We start from the raw sequence: 19,978 nt of genomic DNA, 5'->3' as shown, positions 1-19,978 counted from the left end.
TTACAGCAAATCCCACTGTAATGCAGAACCCAGCTGTGGCTGCCAAACTTCAGCACTTTCTCCCTGTTGGGCTCCAGGGAAGGGTTTTGGTCCCTTTTGCCATGGATCTGGGGCAGCTCTGGGGTCATCATTCCCTGCCTGTGTTCATGCCCATCTACTGACACAGCCATAGGTAACACCCAGCAGGGATGAGGAGACCTGAGGCCTCTCCTTGCTCTGAGAGGGATGTGTGACCTCGGACAAGTCTGTGTGCCCTCACTGTGAGGGTCAGGAGCTGCATCTGTCTAAAGCTCCCTGTGGAAAACATGGTGAATGAGAAGGGTCCCCTGTGTCCGTGAGTAACCAGCTCTGTCCAGCAACCAAAAAAACCCCAAAAAACTCTCTGAGGCACTATTACAGTGTGCAAAATTTCCCTGCTGGAAACAAGGGCAGTGCCAGGGGCTGTGGGTTAGGAAGGGAGTTCAGTGGGTACAGGGCAGTGGGGACAGCACTTTCATCCTGGGAAGGTGAACTGGGGTGCAGAGAGGGTCTCTGCCTCCCATCTAATTAAACTAGCTAATGAGTGATGGAGATGTGTCTGGGGTTGTCTCTGTTCCAGCAAATGGGAGCAGTGGAAGGGCTTGGTTCAGGGAGACACCTCCATCCCTGCTGCAACACCTTGGAGGGTGCCACTGCGAAGGTCCTGCCTGTGGGAGCTGGGGCTCTCTCCCTCCTGAGAGGTGAGGTGAGTCACGCTGGTGCAGCTACATTGGGAATCTGGTGGGTTCTCAAAACAGGCCCAAATTCCTCTTCTCAGCACAGTATGAGCCCTTGTACCCCCATGGGTCCTTTTCCCCCTACAGTGCCACGGGTGCCAGGGCTGGCAGCTACTGTGGCATCGAGCCCATCCCTGTATGGATCCTGGGAGGGGAGGAGCAGACACAGCACGTGCTGATGCATTGCACAGGCAGCTACAGGAGCAGCCACGTGCTGTCTGGGGCAAGGGCCAGTGTGGGCCAGCATGGGATGATCCCCCACGGGATGATGAGGGTGCAGGGGGCACATGGGCACCATCACTGTCCTGTCTGTGGCCGCTGCACTGTGTGCTGGGGGTGGTGCTGTGGGCAGAAACCTGCCTGGGGTCTGTGTCCCCCAGCCCCTGCGGCCAAGGGGCTCCCAGCTGGGCAGGCTGATGGCTCCAGATGGGGAAGCTGAATTACCCCAATTTACTCCCTCCCAAGGAGGGAGCAGGACCTCCTGAAGCCTGCTGGGCTTCCCACTCCCTGTGGGTGATGCTGCCTGACCCTGGGATTCTTCCCTGGCTGTCAGAACACTCCTTGGCAGGGGATTGGAACTGGATGGTCCTTAAGGTCATCCAACCCAAACCATTCAGTGATTCTGTGATCTTGGGCTTGCCTGGCTCCTTCCCTGAGTGCAGCCAGATGCTGCCACAGAGCCCCGTGGTGTAAATGACCCTGTTTGACTGCTCCTGGGGCAGCTGCTGGGCAAACAGCTGGCAAACCAGCTCCAGGGGGATGTGGTTCCCATCTGGGAGCCCTGGCTGCAGCACAGTGTCCAGGGATGCAGGAGGACCCTGCTGTGGCTGTGGGTGTCCCCACCATGCCCTTGAGGAGGATAATCCCAGCACCTGTGTAAGTGGCTCATGCTGGGAGTGACTGCAGAACCTTTGCCATGGGGTAATAACTGGTCTAGTGAGTGACACTCTGTCCTGCCCAGGGCCTCCTGTGTCACCTGGTGTGTTGGTAGTGTCATCTGTGACTGGGGGAATTTTGTCGTCTTCCAAATCAGCTGGTAGAGAGACAGGGAGAAAGGATTTCCCCACAAAAATAAGGAATGAATCGCTTCCAGAGATTTGGTTATTAAATCTTTAATTAGTGATGGACTTTGGTGTGTAAGGACACATGACAGAACCTGGCTGGGCTGTTCTCTCAGGAGTGCTGGTGCTGACTTTGCTCCCCAGGGCTAATCCCAGTGTCCCTGGGGATTACCTGCTCGGACATGGCACATCCAGCCCCAGGACGGATTGTCCAAGGTGATCCAGCCATGCCACCAGCAGCTTCTGCACAGGCATGCATGCCCAGCTTGGAGCCAGGTGATACAGTCAGACACAGGGAGCAGGGAAGGTTGTGCCTGATGGTACTTTGTACCTGTAGGGACAGGAAATGACTTTAAAATCCTGCAGCTGCAGTGTCCGGGGGGATTCAGTGCTGTTCTGTCCATCAGATGGCAAATCCTGTGTGTAACAGCAGGGACCCCAGCCCATGGAGTGCAGCATCACACAGATATAGAACATCCCTCTCGGCTGTAACGCATTTCAAGGGCTTGTAAAACACAGCAATGCCTAAAAATAACGTGGGTTGCCAAATCCCTGCTGTGGGTGTGCTCGGCGAGGCGCCTGCAGCAGCTCGGGCAGCCCAGCACGGGGCTGCTCTGGACACAGGGCCTGCAGTGGCAGAGCCTCCATCCCCACCCTGGCTCCCCGGTGACCCCAGTGCCCGTCCTGTCCCTGCTCGGTGCCCAGCAGCAGAGCCATGGCTGTGTGCAGGGCAGCCCTGCTCCCTGTGCGGGACACAGCCCTGTGTGCTCCCCGGGAGCTCTCCATGGAGACGGGAATGATTCGTGTCAGGCCATGGCAAACCTGAGGGTGGGGCAGGCACGAGCCTTGGGTGTCCTTCTGCAGCCCTGGGGACAGTGCTTGGGGTGTTGCAAGGGCTCAGGGTGACACAGGTGCTCGGTACCTCTCCCCTCTGCCTCACCCCGACTGTTCTCTGTGCCCGGGTGCTGTTGCTGGGCTGGGCAGATGCTGTGCCACTGTCCCGGGGGACCAAGGTGGCACAGGGACAGCTGTGGCCAGCTGGGATGCACAGACCCACTGGAGCCCTACAGCACTGGTGGCCCCAGGAAGTGACTGTCCCCACGGGAAGAGAAGCTGCCCATCGTGGCCAGGGCTGCTTGGGGATACTGTGCCAGCCTTGAAGCAGGCAGGGATCACCCGATGCCATGGAAGGCAGGTCTGACACCTGGAATGCTGCTGTGCCTCATGCTGCCCCTCACCCCTGCCAGGGGGGAAGGGCTCCAGCAAGCCTTGGCTTGATGTAATGTGGGGACACAATTCTTCCCCTCCACCTCTCAGGTGAGGAAGCCAGCACCCCAGCCAGGAGCCAGGAGCGGGGCCAGAGCCCTCTCCATGGGCTCAGGAACAAGCGAGAGCTGCTGGCATAAATTACCACGCTGTCATCCCTGGCGCTGAGATTCCCAGGGAACAGCTTAGCGGTTCAAAGGGCTGCTGAAACAATTTCACATCGCATGATCACAGTCCTGGAGCTCTCCAGCTAAAAAATGTCAACAAAGAGGCCATTTCCACAGCACGGCTGCCCATGGCCCCAGGGGCTGGGCACAGCCAGCCCCTCCCTGGCCCCTGCCGGTGGCTTTGGTGCTAAGTGACAAACTGGCCTAACGAGCTCGTGGGCTCCTCGTGCTGGTGAGGAGACCCCAGTTATCCATCCCTGTGCCCCTCCAGCACAGCACACAAATGGGGTCAAGTGTGCTCAGCTCCGGTGGGACTCAAGGGATGGAAAGGGACATCCATGGTGATGGTGGGGCTGGTGGCACAGAGAGAATACAGCCACCACCCTTAGTGGGTGCTCCCCACTCTGCCCCAGCTGCACCACCAGATTTTGTTTTAGCCCCAAAGGTGGGAGAGTGCTTTGGGTGAGAGCACTGAGAGACCTGTCCTGTGCCACACCAGTGGGTCAGACACCCCCTGAGCCCCTAACACACCACGGGTGCCACGCCTCCCACTCCTTTTCTGTCTCCCTGCTGGCTCAGCATGTGCTCTGCCCTGGTCCCCCAGACCCTGTCACTGCATGTTCAGAGCTCTCTGCTGGTGACTGTCCCCGTCCTGGAGCCCCCCCGCCGATGTGCCCCCTGCAGTCCCCCACTGTGCTGAGCAGAGTCCTGTGCCAGCAGCCCTGTGCCCTCAGGTGCTGTGCAGTCCCTGGTCCTGCTGCCTGTGGATCTGCTCAGGCTGTGTGCAGGACAGGAATGTGATGCCCACAGGAACCACTTAAACACTTAAATGAAGAGCAAAGAAACCACAGCAACTAAAGCACTCGGAAATGCTGGAAATCTTTACTCTGGACAAACTCCCTGTCCCATGGCCAGCGTCCCAAGGCTGGCTCTCCTGGCTCTTGGGGCATGAGGATCGCTTCCCTCTGCTGCTGGAGCAGGAAGGTCACCCTGCAAACACCTCCCCATCGACTGATGCAATGCTACCCACAGGAAACAAACCTCTCTTTGTTCCAGGAATCAAACTTTCCATGTTTGTTTGAGCCTTGAAAGCTGTCAGTGATATTTCCATCACCCTCATCATCTTCCACAGGGAGTCTGAGGTGAACAAACACTATTGGAAAGCAAAGTCCGGCTGCCGTGTCTGGCATCAACCCCACCACAACCTGTCCCTGGTGCCATGGGTGCTGCTGTCCTCAGGACAGTGGGACCCCCTGGGCAGTGGGCACACTGGGAATGTCCCTGGGCACACAGCATCCCCTGGTACACCACGTCCCCTGGCACACTGCATCTCCAGGCACAGCCCCATGGCCGGCCAGAGGGCTTGGCAGCTCCCAGGGCACCAGGCAGCTTCCATCCAGTACAGGAATTATTGGCAGTGCCAGCTTCCCAGCTATTATTTCATCCAGAATTTTGCAGACTTCTTCAAAGTGCCACTGCACTGTTTCATACGAGACAGGTTGGGCACAGAGAGCACCTTCTGCTCCATGCTGGGACCCATCCTTCACCCCAGCTGGAGGCTGCAGCAGTGGAACAGGATGTGGGATCTCACAGATGAGGCTGGACAAATGGAAAAAGGGAGAGCCCTGGCCACAGAGGGAAGTTGGCTGTGCTGGTGGGAAACCCACCTGCATCTGGACACAGTGGGCACACAGCTGGGGAAAGGAGTGGGAGGGTAGGGGCCACGGGGGGCCAGGGCAGCGGGTGGCCCTGTTCCTGCTCTGCCCCTCTCTGGCACTGACCTGGCACCCAGCAGGCCTTGGGCTGTGTCCCTCGAGGTGGCGATGGGCACGTGTCCCAGCAGTACCCAGGCCAAGTGGCTCCATCCTGGCAATGCCAGCACCCTTCCCAACTCCAGCCCGTTCCCTCCCGTTCCCATGGCAACCCATGACCTCACTAGGTTCCTTGGAGCTCTGCCAGCGTTTTCAGCAGAAATAAAGCAAATGACCAGGTTGTTCTGCTGCCCTCCCTGTCTGTGGGGGCTCTGTCACACTTGGGGCTCGGGTCAGGGCCAGCTCCTCTGCCGCAGGGCTCACGTGCCACCTCGCAGCCACCACAGGTCTCACACGTGCCCATCACGCGGCCTCTGGCTGACCCAGTGCTCCTGGATGCAGGAGCCTGCCCGGGATACGGGGAGCACCAGGGCACTCCCTTCCCTGCACAGGCTTCAGGTGCAGCCAGTGCCCATTTTTCCCAGTTTTACCCTGCTTGGCAGAGCACACAAGCCAGGATAGAGGAGAGGGATCAAGAATGAGACAAATGGAAATAAATGGAGAAACTGGTTCGTCTGCCCTGTTTGGTGGTGCCACTCGTCCCAAGGTCCTTTCTGGCCAAAGGGTCTCTTTTGGCCTGGACCCCATGTTCCCAGGGCTCCCCATGCTCTGGGGTCCCTCCTGGCCTGGGGCTATGGCTGTTCCTGGGGGGTCCCATGTGCCCAGGGGCCCCTCTTGTCCTGGGGGTCCTGCGTGTCTGGGGGTCCCTCTTAGCTCAGGGCTCTAAGTCTGGGGTTCCCTCTTAGCCTGGGGCTCTGGCTGTGCCCGGGGGTCTCATCTGATCTGGGGGTTCCTCTTGGCCCAGGACTCTGGCTGTGCCTGGGGGCTCTCCCTTGGCCCGGGGCTCCGGTTGTGGATAGGATTCCATGCTGGCCCGGGGTCCCACGTGTCTGGGCGTCCCTCTCGGTCTGGGGATCCTGCGTGCCCGGGGTCCTGCGAGCCCGGGGGTCTCTCTCGGTCCGGGGTTCCCTTGCGGTGAGAGCGGAGCGGTGGCGGTGCTGACGGTGCTGACGGTGCTGGCGGTGCTGACGGTGCTGGCGGCGGCCCCGGCATCCCGCGGCCCGGGGGCGGCCCCGGCGAGCGCAACGCGGCGCGACCACCCCCGCAGCCGGCGGCAGCGCGGGAGGCAGGGAAGGAGGCAGGGAAGGAGGCAGGGAAGGAGGCAGGGAAGGAGGGCCGCGGCTCCGCTCGGCTCGGCGCGGCTCCGCTCGGCGCTGACGGTCCCCGGTGCCGCCGCCGTCACTCGCCCCGCCCGTCCGCGGCTCCGCGCGGCGGGTGCGGGACGCGGCGCTCGCCGGCACAGCCGGGGGAGCTCAGCGGGGCCGGGCCGCGGGATGAGCGCCCGGCAGCTCCCCGGGGGCAGCGGGGGCCGCTGATGCTGCGGGGGCCGCGGGGTCTGCGGGGACCGCGGGGTCTGCGGGGGCGGCGGGGGCGGCTCGGCGCGGCCCCGCCCGCGGCGGGGGCCATGTGAGCGCGGTGCCGGCAGGATGCAGAAGGGGATGCGGCTCAATGACGGGCACGTCGCCCACCTGGGGCTGCTGGCGAAGAAGGACGGGGCCCGGCGCGGGTACCTGAGCAAGCGGAGCGCCGACAACACGAAATGGCACACCAAGTGGTTCGCGCTGCTCCAGAACATGCTCTTCTACTTCGAGACCGACTCCAGCTCCCGGCCCTCGGGGCTCTACCTGCTCGAAGGCTGCGTCTGCGACCGCGCGCCCTCTCCCAAGCCCCCCCTCTCGGCCAAGGACTCCCTGGAGAAGCAGGTGGGCGATACGGGGGGCCCCGCGGAGGGGAAGGGGGGGATGCCCCGCGGTGGTCCAGGCCTCGCATCCCGGGGCTTCTGTCGCCCGGGACCTGCCCCACGCGTGACCGGGGCGGGGGTGAGGATGAGGCCGGGCTGTGCTGGGGAGGGGGAATGCTCCCGGGGGCTGCAGTGCCAGGGCAGCGGGTGGGTCCGTTGTGGGGGTGTCGGGCTCTGTCGGGAGCACCCCCACACCCCTTCCCATCCACCTCCAGCTCTCGGCTAATTAACTGCCGGTAATTAGCGCGGGGCTGCGGCGCAGGGCGCCCCCCGGCGGCCGCTCTTGGCGCTGCAGAGCCCCCGCGAGTCCGCGGCGTGACCCCCCCGGCCCGGCGGGGTTCGGGGCAGCGGCCCGGGCGGGCGGGGGGACCCTGGGGCTCCCGGGGGGCGGCTCCAGCCACGTCGCGGTTCGGCCACGCAGCTTCACTGTTTCCTGCTCCTCGTGTGTCCCCCGTGGTTTGCCGGGGGCTGAGGGACAGCTCCCCCCCGGCCCCGCGGGGTGGGCAGCCTGGCGAAGGGTGTGCGGTGCTCAGCGCGGGGGGGCGCAGGGCCTTGGTTTTAGACAGATTTCCCCCTGTTCCTACTCCCCACGTGAGCAGTTTGTGCCTCTATCCCTTCCCTGGGCAAGGGGAGAAGTGGAGTGGGGTCCCCCAAGCCCCCCATGCCCCCGTGCTGGCGCTGCTCTGCAGTGCCCTTTGCCAGTGCTGATGTCTGCGGGTGATCAGCGCGGAAACACCAAAGCCTTCGCGAGGCCCTGGGAGGATCTGGATCCCTCCCCCGACCCCAAGGCTACTGGGGACTCAGCCGTGGAGACCACAGCCCCAAACGGGCCCCGGGGTGGGTTCCCCCCCCCCCCCAGCTGCACCTTTCTCAGGTGGGCAAAGTGTCCTGGAGCAGTGTGTTGTGGATGCTGGCAGCCCCCAGCGTGTTTGTCTGGGGGTGTTTGCTGGAGCTGGGATGCGCTGGAGCGGCTAGGAGGGATGGGATGGAGCCAGACAGGGGGGAGAACGGCTGGCTTCCAGCCTGGGGGGCAAATCCCCGGCCATTGCTTCCAAAAACACCTCCAGTCTCATTAGCGTGGACAGGAGCCAGCTGGATTCATCTCCTGACCGTGGTGTGTGGAGCGTGGCCACGCGCCCCGTGGGTGCCCATGGCACGGTGGCACTGGGAGCCTTTCTCTGGCAGCAGCCAGAGGGTCACGGCACTGCCAGCCCGGGCTGGGCACGTGCGGGAGGCACCGTGTGTTTTGGGGCCAGCTCTGCAGGTCTTGCATAATTCCTGCCTAAGCAGGCTCCGGAGAGGCAGTGGGAGCACTGCTGGCAGACTGCAGGAGGGGACCCACGGGCACCCACCGGGCACCCTGGGGCACGGGTCAGCCTGTGAGGAAATCAGCCCCTTAATTCTGGCTCTTCCTGGCACTTGGAAAGCCCTGCCGTGAGAGCCAGGCACCACTGCTCCCTGGCACGTTCCCTCCCTCCCTCCTGGCTGGGAGCACGGGAATGTTTCCCTGTGCTTTGCCCAGCTGAGGCTCCTCACAGCCCAGCACGTGCACTGGAGCAGCCCTGGTGTGTGGCACCTCCGGGGCTGCGGCTGCCAGGGGGTCACACTGCTGTGGCTGTCACTGCTGTCCCTTCAGTAACAGATGTTGTGGGTTCCTGGTTTGGCGTCCATCAAGTTTGCCAGCCAGGTTGCAGTCGAGCTTCCTGGCCAGGTTGAAATCAAGCTCGGAATCAAGGCTTTGACTCCTCGTGTTTGTGCAGGAGGAATTTTCCACAATGCGAACACTATGGGGAGGATATCACATCCCCTTTCCAGTTCAAAATGCACTTGCAGGGTTGATCCTTGCTCTAAATGAGGGGCTGCTGTCAGAGGGAGCTCCTGCCACGCCAAATATTTCCCCGGCCGCTGCTCCACGTGAATTTGCTGTGGTTTGGCTCCTGGCTCGTAATTCTGTGTAATTCCTTCGGCCAAATGTAACTGGAAGCGCGGGAGCGCTGGATGCCCACTGCTCTGCAAGCTAATTAATGGCCCAGGGATGAGATAAGCAGTGAATATTGATGGTGCAGATCTGCAGCCTGGCCAGGCGGGAGGAGCGGGTGGTACGCGGGGCCGGCTGCGCTCCAGGAAGGGTCCGTGTTCCTCTCTCCAGGGAAAGCCCTGCCTTCCACCTCACCTGGTACCCAGCTGTGCCCAGCATCCCCTGAAGGGAAGGTGCTGAGGAAATTTCTAGCATTGCCTGTGATCCCCATTAATTGTGTTTTGAGGGTATGTATCTACCCGGGCAGTTCCAGCTGGAGCTCTGAGGACGGTGTTCCCTGCAGCAGAGGAGCTCCAGGTTTGGATTCCTTCCTTGCTGGAGTAGAGCCTGAAAGGTTCCAAATTCACTGCAAAGGAGAAATTTTAAGGGGTGGGGCTTTCAAACCCTCGCTTTTAAGCACACATAATGTGCTTTGGGGGGATTTTTTCCATGGAACATGGTGACTTTTAGCATGGGTACATGTGAGAATAGGGCAGCAAAGACATTTGGAAAACTGGAACAACAAAGAGGGATTTGCTGCCTCTGGAAACTTAGTTTACTGCTTTTGCTACAGTTCATTTTTCCAGAACTGAATTTTCCTTCCAACCAGTTGGACGTGGAAGATATGTTATTGCTGGGTGAGGCCAGGCTGTGGCCAGGGAAGGGTCTGTGGGATGGGCCAGCGTGGCCCCTTGGCGCGGGCGTCTGGGATCCGGCTGCTTGGGGTGGTGATGCCAGTGGTGCTGGGCTGAGCGGGAGGGTGACCCCCCTTTTACCCTGCTGTGGTGTCTGGGCCGTGCCACCCCAGCCCTGCTGTCCCGGCCCCCGAGGGTGACGATGCCGGGGTGAGCTTTCACGTGGCCACGTCCACGTGCTGGGGGTGGGCAGGATGAGGGTGTCCCGGGAGGGAGGGGGCACAGCCAAGGTGAGATCCTGGAGGAAGAGCTGAGCAGGTGTGAGGTCCAGAGTTAATCTGACCCCAACCTCGAGGACCGGGAAGGCCCCAGCATCGGGTGAGGACTCTCCATCGTGTGTCAGTTGGGCAGCTGGAATCACAGCTGGGTTTGCTCCGTGGATCCAGCCTGGAACTGGATTTAGAGTCACAGAATCACTAAGGTTGGAAAAGCCCTCTGAGATTATTGAGTCCAACTGTTCCCCAAGCACCGCCAAGGCCACCACTAACCAGGTCCCCAAGTGCCACATCTCCACGGCTTTTGAAGACTTCCTGGGATGAGAACTCCACCACTGTCCTGGGCAGCTGTGCCAGTATCCAGACCTGTATCCCAGTGCTGTTCATTGTTCCTAACCAGGAGCCCTCAGCCAGTGTGGTGCTGAGTCAGACAGTGGCCCCCTTGGCTCGAGGCTCTGTGCTCTGGGGTGCTGAGCTGTGTTCCCCCAGGCCAGGGCTGCTCCCGAGCACACAGGGCCCATGGATGGCCATTTCCTGCCCCTCTCCAGAGTGCTGTCCAGGGAAGGGGCCATGGTTATGTCTGCTGTCAGGGTAGGCAGGACTCAGGAGGTGTTTTGCATCACAATGCAAAGCTGAGGTGAGCGTGCAAGGGGTGGGTGGTGTGGCTGTGGTTCCCACGGGATGGCAAAAGGCTTGTGGACACAATTCCCACTGACACATCCTGGAAAGAGTTGTCTCCCATCTCCTGGCAGTGTGTCCAAACCCAGTCCTACTCATTTTCCTGTAGAGCCAAGGAGGGCATGGGAAAGCCATGGCTCTTCCCAGCCCCAGCAGCACACAGAGCATCGAGGGCACCCTGTCCCATGGCCCCCATCCCCAAGAACTGGGAGTGCTGGAGGGGAGTGGAGACAGGGAAATTTGGGTGCCTTGGGGATCTGCAGTATCCCCTGCCAGCCCAGCAGCTCCAGCTCTCCCAGAGCCCAGCCCCAGGCCCTGCTGATGGAGCCGTTCCTGGCAGTGGGAATGCTCAGACAGCTCTCCAGGGCATCCAGCCAGGCCCAGCCCTGAGTGGGGGTTCACCTGGCTACCCCCAAAAAGGAGCATCAGCCACCTGGGGCAGGGGGAATTTTTCTACCTGAACGTAATGCCATGCAATCTGATTTTTTTGGGACTATAAATCATAATTTGTGGAACTAAACCTGAACTATTCAGCAGCTTTGGGGGAACGTTGTTTTTTTAATTAATTACTGTAGCGAGCAATGCCATGTGGGGATTTTTGAGTGTGGGGGGGTGTGCTCATGGTGTTGGTTCTGTGTGTTTCCTGTGTGCCTGCCTGCCAGATCACTGGTTAAAATCAGGGAAAAATTGATTTATTTGAATTTTTCTACAAATATTTCTGCCCGTGACTCCAGAGCCTGCTCCACATAGGTGATGCTTGCCTCTAGCACCCATTTACGAGCATCCTGACAGCCCATCCCGAAGCAAAGGAGGGAAATTGCAGCCTCTGGGATATTTTTTCTTACTGTCAGCACGGAAATGAGCTGCTGGAGCATCCGACTCCAAAGTCCTGTTTTCCCAAAGCACATGGTATGTAGGTCAGGGATGTTAAGAGCTGCCATAGCTGGCTGTGGATTTTTAGACTCATCCATCCAGAGCAGGAAAATTCTCCTCCTTTTGCCCTTTGTGTCAGCTGGAATAACCATCAGCTTCACAAACAGGATCTACCCACTCCGGGAGGATGGAGGGTGGGCGGTTCCAGAGGGATGATGGGGGGCATTCCTGTGGGATGGAAAGAATCCTGTGATGGCACAATAAAACAAGTAAAAGGTGACAGTGGTGTTGCTGGGGGGGTTCCCTTGTGGTCCCCCCACTATCACATGTGCAGTCACCAATGTGGGGATGCAAGGAGAGCAACTCCTGGGAATAACATCCTGGGGGGCCTGGCAAGTCGTTCAGGCAGAAGAATGCCCCGCTCCAAATTTAAAAGAATTCTGGGAATAGGTTGGTTTTCTGTTTTGGAAATAATGCATCATTTTAAAGATTATTAGGATTTATTTCTGAGTCTTTCTGCACATCAGGGGCCTTGGTAATAACCCCCCCCGGAGCAGGGAGGGCCCAGGGCTGGGGGTGGCCCGGGGGAGCTGGTGATGGTTGCCTGGGGGGGTCCTGGGGCTGTGAGTGCCCCTGGAGTGCTTTAACATTTCTTTTGGTGACCTGGAATGTTTCTGTATCATTATTTTGGGCAGAATTGCCGGGTCTCCTGGGGCTTCTTGAAGGAAATCCTTGGGGTTTGGGTATCTGGGCATCCTGCAGTGCTGTGCATCCCACAGCTCCCGGGTCCAGAGCAATGTGCCTCCCACAGTGGGGGCTCAGAATGCACCACGGAAACAGGGGAGGCTGGAAAACACCCTGTAATGAGGGATTTCCTCAAGGAATCACATCTGCTTATTTTAGCAGGAGCAGAGGGAGAGGGCTGGGGTGAGGGGGGTTCGTCCCCAGGGCTGTGAGTTGGTGAGGTCTGAAATGAGCAAAAAGTGGGTGTGAGGAGAAGCAAAGGGATGCTGTGGGTAACTCATGCCCTGCCCTGAGCAGCACAAACTGCCCCAGGGACACTGTGCTGGGGCCATGCTGAAGCCACGGGCTCATCCTGATGCTCCCAGAGCTCTGCGTGCTGCTGTGAGTGGCTGGTCCTGTGCTGGTCCCATATGTGGGTCTGGTCCTGTCCGTGGGGCTGGTCCTGTGCTGGTCCTGTCTGCAGAGCTGGTCCTGTGCTGGTCCTGCCCGTGGGGCTGGTCCTGGTCCTCAGTGTGTGCCCCCGAGCGCGGCAGGAAGCGCTCCCGGGCTGTCGGGCGTGATGTGTCACTGTGATGGCAGAGAGGGATCGTCGTTTGGGCGTAGATAAAAGGTGGTGGGAGTTTTATTATTCAAATATAAAATAACTTCCTCCTTCCCACCACGCTGCACTTCCTGGTAATTGTGTGGGGATAAACGGGAGCAGCACGAGGAGTGTGTGCTGGAGGGAGCCAGCTTTGGATCTCTGGCGGAGCAGAGGTGGGGACTGAGGGGTCCTGGCTGCAGCCCCGTGGGGGTGGGAGGCCTTTACCCCTCATCATCCAGCTCTGCTGCCAACAGCACTGAAACTGCCATTGGAAAAACCTTCCTGAGTTTTCGGGTTTAAATTGGATGAACCAGGAACTATCTGACCAAACCTTTGGGTGCTGGTGTGGGCAAAGAGGGCAGTGGGGCAGGGTGGGCACCTGTGCAGGGTCCCTCTCCACATCCCTGCTCCTCTCCCTGTCCTGATCCCTGCCCTGGGCTCTGCACCCCTTCTTTTAACCTCTGACAAGCCCCCAGTCTGATGCTCTCCCAGGCCCTGGGGAAGGTTGGGCTGCTCTAACCTGGCGAGCAGGTGAGTCCTGCTTGTGGGTGCAGGGCTCTGAGTGGGTGCACTCGCCCACGGGAGCACAAACAGGTGCTGTGTCATCCCCACGGGACCCCAGGAGCTCACATGGATGCTGCATCATCCACATGCAGCACCTGGGAAGGGCAGCCCAGGGCTTGCCATCCCATCCCCTCTAGCCAGGCAGAGACGTTTTGGGGACTCCCTGTGTTGCTGGTCCTGTGGGGACCTGGCTGAGCACCAGCTGTTGGTGTTGGTGGATCAGGTGTGGGGAATGTGCACACTGTGGTGTTGGGGTGGTTTGTCCCTGCAGCACCAGGAGCTGCCAGGGGCATTGGGGTGGAGAAAGGGCTCGCCCACACCTTGTTGTTTAAGTGGGGCATTTCCAGCCTTGCCAACCTGATGAGCTCTTCTCGATGTAGTTACAAGTGCAGGGATGTGAGATGGGTGTAAAGGCAGGCATGGAATCACACTGTGCAGAGACTGCAGATTCTGGTTAATTTTCCAGCAGTTGTCAGTAAAAGTCTTTAGGGGTGGGAGGGAGAGGAAAAGGGGTGAAAAGCAAAGGGCTGGGGAGCTGCTGCAGCTCTGGGGGTGTCCCACAGGCAGACACAGAGCTCTGGGCAGCCTGGGCACAGTGGGTTGGGGAAGGAGTGGGTGATGGATGATGGTGTTTTACCATGGGAATGGCTCCATAAGGAGAAAGCTTGCCCACAGAATCAGCAATAAGAGATCTTGCACCTAAAGGATCCTGGGCAGAAGTGAAGGAGCCGCATCTTCAATGGGTCCCTGCAACAACCAGTTGCCCCCCAGAGGCGAAAGCTGTGTCTGAAGGAGGGCTCTGCTGTGCCCCTGGGCAGCACAGGGTCCCAGCTGCCCTCTCCTCCTCTGCAGGACCCAGGGGGCTGGGTGAGCTCCGAGGGTGCTTCTCAGGCTGTTATCCTGAGACATGAGCCCTGGGTGGGCGCAGTGCTGGGGGTGCTGGGTCTGTCTGTGCTGCCCGTGCTGGCACTGCCCGGGAGCAGTGCCTGGCTGTGCCCCGGCTCTCCCCAGCATCCCAGGCTCACCCAGAGCCTCCTGTGCCCATCTGGAGGCCCTTCTGCCCAGCACTGCTCAGGGATGGGGAGGGAAGAGCGTTGTGGCACACCTCAGTGTCTTCATGGCGCATGAGGGTCTGCGGCTGCCCACGCCCTGGGGGCAGGGGGGATGCCAGGCTGCTGCACCTTGGGCTGGGTGGTTTTTTCCAAGATAGCTGTGAATTCAGGTCCTTCATTAAACCCAACAGAGGAGCAGATGATGTCAGGATGAGCTCGTTCCAGAGGGTTTGGTTTAGCCCAGTTATTCCGGGCAGTATCCGGCACTGCAGCGTGGTACCTGTTTCCTTGGAGACTGCAGGGAAGCAGAGGAGCAGCACAAACCCGGCGGCGGCACCGCACACAATTAGCACAAACACTGCAAATGTCAAGGGAGGCTAAAAATAGCCCCGTGCCGTGGCCACTCCCCCCCTGAGCCCCCGGGCCGGGCGTGACACGAGGGACCCGGGCTCTGCTCCCAGCAGCTCCCGGGCAGGGACGCAGGCAGGGATCATGGGATCAAGGAATCATTAAGGTTGGAAAAGACCTCCAAGAACACTGAACCATCAACCTATAAATGCAGGCAGGGATGCAGGCAAGCGTTATAGAATCATGGAATCATTAAGAAAAAGGTTGGAAAAGGCCTCTAAGGCTGTCAAGTCCAACCGTTAACATATGGATGCAGGCAGGAATCATGGAATGATCAGGGCTGGAAGAGGCCTCTAAGATCATAAAGTCCAACCATTGACCTATGGATGCAGGCAGGGATCATAGGATTATAGAATCACTAAGGTTGGAAAAGCCCTCTAAGATCATTGAGTCCAAGGGTTAATCTGTGGATGCAGGCAGGGATGCAGGTCCAGCTCAGCATCCTTGCTGCTCTGCCCCATTCCCCAGGTGAGTGTCCCCAGGGTGGCTGCTGCAGGCTCCGGACTGCAGCCCCCTGCACTTGGGTGGGTTGGGTGGGTTTAGGTTTCCGTGAAGCTGGATCTTTGCCCCGTGGGATTTGCCCTTGGAGCGTTTCCCAGCCCTTTCCTCAGTGGGGACATGGCTGTGCTGGGGGCAGCAGGTCTTGGCTGTGCTCCTGGTGTTTCCAAATGTGTTTTTTAAATGGACCAACCTGTGGCAGGTCAGGAAGCGCTTTCTGCTGGCCCTGTGTGTGGTGTAACTGTACCCTGTGCCTGCCCCCCCAGCACTACTTCACTGTTAACTTCAACCACGAGAACCAGAAGACCCTGGAGCTGAGGACCGAGGATGCCAAGGACTGTGACGAGTGGGTGGCAGCCATAGCTCACGCCAGGTATGTCCCTGTGCCCGCCCGGGGGGACGGGGGACTGGGGGGAGCTGTGCCCAGGGGGCTGTGGGCAGGATGCCACTGAGCTGGGCACTGCTGGTGGGCACAGCAGAACACTTTTGTCCCCCAGCCCTGTGTCGAGGACCCTCATGTAGAGCAGGGGGCTGTGTTCAGCTGTCCCCCCACCCCAGTCCCATGCCACTGGTGCTCCCTGTCCCAGCCTGGTTCCAGGCCCATCTGTGAGGGATTCACCCAGAATAGCAAACTGGCCGGGAGGGGGTTTGTTCAGGCTCCTGTCTGTGTGCTGTGGGAGCACTGGCCCAGCCCACCTGTCCTGGAGAGGGGTCAGGAGCCAGCACAGTGCTGGTGCCTCTCCAGGGAAGGAGGGTGCTGGGCTGGCAGCGAGCTGTGGGATCAGGTGGGAGCTGTGAGCATGGAATGGGAGAAACACCATCCTTTGCAGCCCCTGATGAGACCAGGACTCTGTAGGAGCTTGTGCCACACGTGTCCTTCTCTCTTGGGATGTGGTGGGTGACAGAGGCTCGGCCATGGGTGTTTGGGGTTTCTCTTGTCTCGTACAATTTCACTGAGCTCTGTGTTGACCTGCCTGTTTGCCCCTCGTGGGGAACCGTGTGCTCCCCAGACCGGTCCTTTCTGAGCAGCAGCATTCCCAGCTGCAGGAACCGCCTCCTAGTTTCTTCCCTTTGCGGTTCCCTGATCCAAAGGGGCCAGAGCAGCCCGTGGGCAGCTGGGAAGGAGGACCCCTTGCCAAAGTGCAGCCCCCGATGTCGGGGTCCCGTCCCGGGGCCGTGGGTGGCTGTGGGTCCGCGGGGCCAAGGCGCTCACGGCCGTGTCTGCTGCAGCTACAGGAACCTGGCGACGGAGCACGAGGCGCTGATGCAGAAGTACCTCCATCTCCTGCAGATCGTGGAGACAGAGAAGACCGTTGCCAAGCAACTCCGGCAGCAGATCGAGGACGGGGAGATCGAGATCGAGCGCCTCAAGGCCGAGGTGAAGCACCCGGGGTGGCCCCGTGGATGCGCCGACGCTCCCGGCGTGGCCCGAGGGCGGGCGGGCGATGTCCCTGCGTGGGCAGGCACTGGGGTGTCGTGGCTGGTGTGGTTCTGCTTGTTTGGTGACCCTTCACTGCAAAGAGGAGCAAGGGCATTGTCTCCCTTGGGGGGTTTCCTTGCAGCAGTGGTGCAGCAAGTGGCTGTGGTGTGCTGTGCCAGCACGGTGTGAATGGGGGGCTCGGGGGGCTCCCTGGAGCCAGGACAGCTGCTGTGGAAGGGAAGGATTCACTCCAGCAAGGAGCACTGGGGAGTGGGCTGGGGAGCTGCTCCTTGACTCCTGTGAGAGGGGAAAACAGCCACTATATCATAGAATCACAGAATGGTTTGGGCTGGAAGGGACCTTAAACCTCATCTTGTTCCACCCCCTGCCATGGGCAGGGACACCTCCCACTAGCCCAGGTTGCTCCAAGCCCCTTCCAGCCTGGCCTTGGACACTTCCAGGGATCCAGGGGCAGCCACAGCTTCTCTGGGCAACCTGTGCCAGGGCCTCACCACCCTCACAGCCAAAAATTCCTTCCCAATATCCATCTATCCCTGCCCTCTGGCAGTGGGAAGCCATTCCCTTGTCCTGTCTCTCCATCCGTTGTCCCAAGTCCCTCTCCAGCTCTCCTGGAGCCCCTTTAGGCCCTGGAAGGAGCTGTCAGGTCTCCCTGGAGCCTTCTCTTCTCCAGGTGAACCCCCCCAGCTCTCCCAGCCTGGCTCCAGAGCAGAGGGGCTCCAGCCCTTGGAGCATCTCCGTGGCCTCCTCTGGACTCTCTCCAGCAGCTCCAAATCCTTCTGCTGTTGGACTCCAGAGCTGGAGACAGCTCTGCAGGTGGGGTCTCACCTGAGGGGGCAGAGGGGGGGACTCGTTCTCCCCAGTACCCCGGGGTTGCTGTGCACGGTGCTCTGAACACACAGACACTGCTCTGAGCAATCCCATGGGATCAGCCCCTGGAGCCACTGCCCTCAGCATGTCCCGGGAGCTCCAGCAGCAGTTCCTTCATGGTGTCGGGGTGGGAAGGGTGACACGAGGCCAGGTACAGCAGACAGCAACAAGGTGCACAGATGACTCAGCAGAGGGTGCCGAGGGACTCTGTGTCTCTGAGGCACGGGGGAGGAGGAGGCTCTGTGGGGGGAGATGCCTGGCAGTGGGGGGGACATTCAGCATGGAGGGGGATGCTGAGTGCCATGGGGGATGCTCCGTGCCATGGGGGATGCTCTGTGGTGTGGGGGATGCCTGGTGCTGTGGGTGATGCTCGGTGGCAGAGGGATGCTCAGTGCTGGGGGTATCCCCCTGCTCCCTGGCCATCCCTTCTGGATCCCTTTCCCCCCATGGCGTGGGGCGGCCCAGTTCTAGTTCCATTTCCATCTGAGGAACCATTTCCGACGGCTTGAAGGATGGGGAAAGGGAACTCCAGCACCAGGGGTTTCTTCAGGCCCTGAGCCTGGAGGGGAGAGGTGCTCTCCCCTCTCTCCACCCCCGTGGTCCCATGGCAGGCACAGAGACAGCACACAGGGCAGAGAGGAGGCAGGAGAGAGTTTATTGCTGGGGGGTTACATTTATAGGGTTGGGAGGAATCACAGAGTAACCAATCACAGGGTGCAGGAAGGGTTAACAACCACTAGGAAGGGGTTAAAGGGGCCAATGAGAACACCTCGGGATGTCTCCTCAGGACATTCCTGCAGGGATAACACTTGGCCTGGGGGGTGTTGGGAAGAAGAAGCATGTGTTTGCAAAGAGACCACCAAAAGCCATTTTAAGACATGTTTAAACAAGTTTCTCATCAGATTTACTGCTACAATCCCTGTGCTGCCTGCCCCCCCAGAACCCTCTCCCTTGGCTGTGGGGGGGTGCTGGTGCCCGTGGAGCAGGGGTGGGTGGGCAGTGGGGCACCCCGGAGCCAGCCTTGCCACCAGCCCCCTCCCCGTGCCTGGCAGGGGGGTGGGCAGTGGTGTCGGGGTGGAGGCAGCTGTAAGTGGGTCAACACGACTGAGACCTCAACCCCAAATCAGTCAGAACCTCAGAATTGCCCCAGAGGAGGAATCTGGAGAGGCAGTGAGGGCAGAGGGGGGGTTGTCCTGTCCTTGTGATGGGCTTTTCCTTACATTTGGATATTTTGGGTTAAAAAGTGAGGGTCAGTAGCAATCCATGACCCTGTGTTGGGGTGCACTGAAGGTTCTTTTAGTCTTGTGGGGCTGGGGAGCTACAAGCCTTTCCCAGGAGTGCTGAATTTGTGCTCTCCGGGACTCTCTTGGTGGGGTTTCTCCTGGGACCCCAGTCCTGTGCTGGCCAGGAGCTCCCCAGGTCTGCTCCAGCCTCCCACTTGGGGTGACCCTGCTCCCCTGAGGGGCAGAGGCAGCGGAATGAGCATCCCCACGAGCCTGGGCCCGGGGAGGTGGGAAATGTGAACCCTGGAATTAGCTGAGGGTCGGCCCAGAGCTGCTGGCAGAGCTGCAGTGTCCTGTCCCTGGGCTCACATTGGTTTCACCTTGCTTGGTTTGGGCATTTTCACTCTTTCCCACGCTTTGAAGCAGGGATCAAATCATCAGCTTCTACTTTAATGTGCAAATTTTGCTCACTCAATTAAAAAAAACCCAACAAACAAACCAAAATAAAACTGGCACTGGCAAACCCCTTCCGTGGGTCCTTCTATCCCATGGGAATGGCTTTGGTGCCCACAAACCCTTCAGTGCAGGGGGTGTACAGGGGGTCTTGGGGACTCAGGGTTCCTTGGGAGAGCACACAGAGAGGAAAAAGCTCTAAAATCTCCTCTAAAATCTGATCCCATATAATGAAATGGGGTGAAATGGATGGAGGTGTGTAGGAGCTGGATCAGTGACCGTGAGCCCACGGCCACCACCTCCAGCATGTTCCTGCTTTTTCCAAGCAGTCCAGACAGCAAAACCCACCTTTGTTCCTCCTTTCTCTCCAAAATGGGACTTTTTCTCCCCAGGAAAGTCATCTTTCCAAGTTGTTTTCTTACTTCTTTTCTATAAAATCAAAATTCAGATCACACTTTCCCAATTTCCCACGTTCTGGATGGCACATGTGCTGCTTTCCTGCCTCTCCCTGTCACTTTCCAAGCGGTTTTGGCCGTGGGGGCCGGGACACGCGACGAGCAGAGGAGGGAGAGAAAGCACAGGGAGAAGCAGTGAAAGCAAAGCTGGGAGCTGGTGGCTCCGATCCCACGAGTGCGGGAGCGCGGCCGGGGGGCTGCTCCGCCTGCACGGCTTGGGGTGCAAATGCTGGGGGCTCTTCTGCCGTTTTCAGGAAACAGGGATGGGGTTTGGGTTGGGCAGCGGGCAGGACTTCCAGGTCCCAGTCCCAGTGGTGTGTTTGGGGTGCTGGGGGTGCTGAGGAGTCAGTG

The 19,978-nt window shown here is 59.7% G+C and overlaps 1 protein-coding gene across 3 annotated transcripts in view; it reads left to right on the top strand.

Annotated features, from left to right (window-relative positions):
* Nucleotides 1–6,223: 6,223 nt before the first annotated feature.
* Nucleotides 6,224–19,978, top strand: part of RASGRF1 (Ras protein specific guanine nucleotide releasing factor 1) — a 32,468-nt gene continuing 18,713 nt past the window's right edge. For all 3 annotated transcript variants that reach the window (XM_064669359.1, XM_064669357.1, XM_064669356.1), the window contains exons 1-3: nt 6,224–6,823; nt 15,455–15,561; nt 16,419–16,566. In XM_064669359.1, the coding sequence (XP_064525429.1) occupies nt 6,548–6,823; nt 15,455–15,561; nt 16,419–16,566 (531 nt within the window). In that variant the 5' untranslated portion in view covers nt 6,224–6,547. The remainder of the gene's footprint in view (nt 6,824–15,454; nt 15,562–16,418; nt 16,567–19,978) is intronic.

This window comes from Pseudopipra pipra, chromosome 12, assembly GCF_036250125.1.
Source record: "Pseudopipra pipra isolate bDixPip1 chromosome 12, bDixPip1.hap1, whole genome shotgun sequence".
Classification (NCBI taxonomy): domain Eukaryota; kingdom Metazoa; phylum Chordata; class Aves; order Passeriformes; family Pipridae; genus Pseudopipra; species Pseudopipra pipra.
This window is presented reverse-complemented; position numbering and strand designations above follow the sequence as displayed.